The 2105-nt window shown below is 36.9% G+C and overlaps 1 protein-coding gene across 1 annotated transcript; it reads left to right on the plus strand.

Moving 5' to 3' along the window:
• Positions 1-726, plus strand: LOC110935389. Its single transcript, XM_022177779.1, has one exon. The coding sequence runs from the start codon at positions 1-3 to the stop codon at positions 724-726; it is 726 nt and encodes a 241-aa protein (XP_022033471.1).
• Positions 727-2105: the final 1379 nt, after the last annotated feature.

Here is a 2105-nt window from a genome sequence, read left to right on the forward strand (position 1 = left end):
ATGAAAGAAAACGAGACAGTAGAAGAATATATGAATAGAACAGCTGTCATAGTAAATCAGTTACGATTAAATGAAGAAAATATTACTGAACAACGTGTCGTTGAAAAAATCCTTCGAAGTCTCACTAGAAAATATGAATCGGTAGTGGTGGCAATAGAAGAATCAAAGGATTTGACAACGATTTCTACAGAAGAACTGTTAGGCATCCTTCAATCACACGAATTAAGGATGAAACAATATGATGACTCTCCAATAGAACAGGAATTCCAAATACAAAGTAATAACATTGACCGAACACGGCAAAACAGATCTGAATTTGGAAATAGAGGACGAGGAAGAGGAAAAGGAAGATTTAATGCATTAATACGATGTTATAATTGTCAGAAAGTATGGCACACGGCCAGATTCTGTCAACAAAGAGACACAAACAACCGGGGTGAGAATGCATTACTACACGAAGATGAACCTGAAGAAAAATGTGATGAAACAACAATGTTTATGATATTTAACATGGAGGAAATAACCAAAGACGATTGCTGGTACTTAGATAGCGGATGTAGCAATCATATGACAGGAAATAGGAGTTTATTTATTACACTAGATGAAACCGAGAGAAGGGAAGTAAGAACTGGAGACAACAAGAAACCGGAGGTATTAGGATGTGGTGATGTCTCAATTAAAGTAAAAGGTTTAAACAAGAAGGTTCCGAATGTATTCTATGTGTAAGGGTTAAAGCACAATCTACTAAGTGTAGGACAATTAGTACAAAAGGGATATGAAGTAAAATTTGCTGATCAAGAATGTATCATTAAAGATCCAACAGGTTCAAGTGTCGGTTCTATTAAGATGACTGGGAACAAGATGTTTCCTTTAAATATAATCAGGATTTGATACCAAGAGTATGTAATGTTATGACGCAAGACATCAATACTTTATGGCATCGACGATTTGGACATATAAGCTTTGATACACTGCACAACATGGGAATGAAGGAAACTGTTAAGGGATTACCGAAAATGATCAGGTCAACAAACAACATATGTGAAGGATGTGTGTTTGGGAAAAATGCTAGGAAATCCTTTCCTAAGCATGCAAAATGGCATGCTGACAAACCGCTGCAACTAGTTCATTCTAACTTATGTGGGCCCATGAGAACCATGTCGATAGGAGGATGTAAGTACTTCATCACTTTCATAGACGATTTCTCCAGAAAAACCTAGGTATACTTTCTGAAATTAAAATCAGAAGCATTGAGCCATTTCAAGTATTTCAAGAAAATGGTTGAGAATCAAGTAAACTACACCATAAAGACACTTCGAACCGATAGAGGTGGAGAGTATTGTAGTAATGATTTCCAAACCTTTTTAAAAGAGAATGGAATACATCATCAGTTAACTACAAGTTATACACCACAACAGAACGGTGTAGCAGAACGGAAGAACAGAACCATTATGGAACTTAGTAGGAGCATGCTTAAAACGAAGAATTTATCACACTCATATTGGGCAGAGGCTGTGGCATGTGCCACATACCTATTAAACTGAGCAAGCACTAACAGTATACCGAACAAGACTCCACAAGAAGTATGGAGTGGGAATAAACCAAGCATCGAACATCTACGAGTTTTCGGATGCGTTGCCTATGCTCACATTCCAAAACAGCATAGAGGTAAACTAGATGAAAAGACAGAAAAGGCAGTTTTTGTGGGTTACAGCGAACACAGTAAGGCGTATAAATTATATAACCCAGTAACTAATAAAATCGTTATTAGTAGAGACGTAGTGTTTGATGAAAATCAAGTATGGGATGAAAGTTCAGCAAATAAAGACTACACGTATATTCAACTGAATGACTCAAGTGAAAGTAGAATAAATAGTGAGGCGAGTATATCACAAGAGATTATGACACCCGAGATTGATCATCAAATCGATAACATCAACAGCAGTGAAGAAACAGAAGATCAAAGCACTCATCAAACGGAAAACATACAGAACAGCGGAGAGACAGAAGAACAGAACAGTCATCAAAATGAAGCTGAATCATCGTCATCATCCTCAGAAAATGAAGAACTGCGGACTCGAGACATAAACGAAATATATCAGAAC

The sequence above is a fragment of the Helianthus annuus genome, chromosome 4 (genome assembly GCF_002127325.2).
Source record: "Helianthus annuus cultivar XRQ/B chromosome 4, HanXRQr2.0-SUNRISE, whole genome shotgun sequence".
Classification (NCBI taxonomy): Eukaryota; Viridiplantae; Streptophyta; class Magnoliopsida; order Asterales; family Asteraceae; genus Helianthus; species Helianthus annuus.

What these genes read in the sequence shown, in the direction of transcription:
- LOC110935389 (XM_022177779.1), top strand. Translation starts at nt 1, where the DNA reads ATGAAAGAAAACGAGACAGTAGAAGAATATATGAATAGAACAGCTGTC.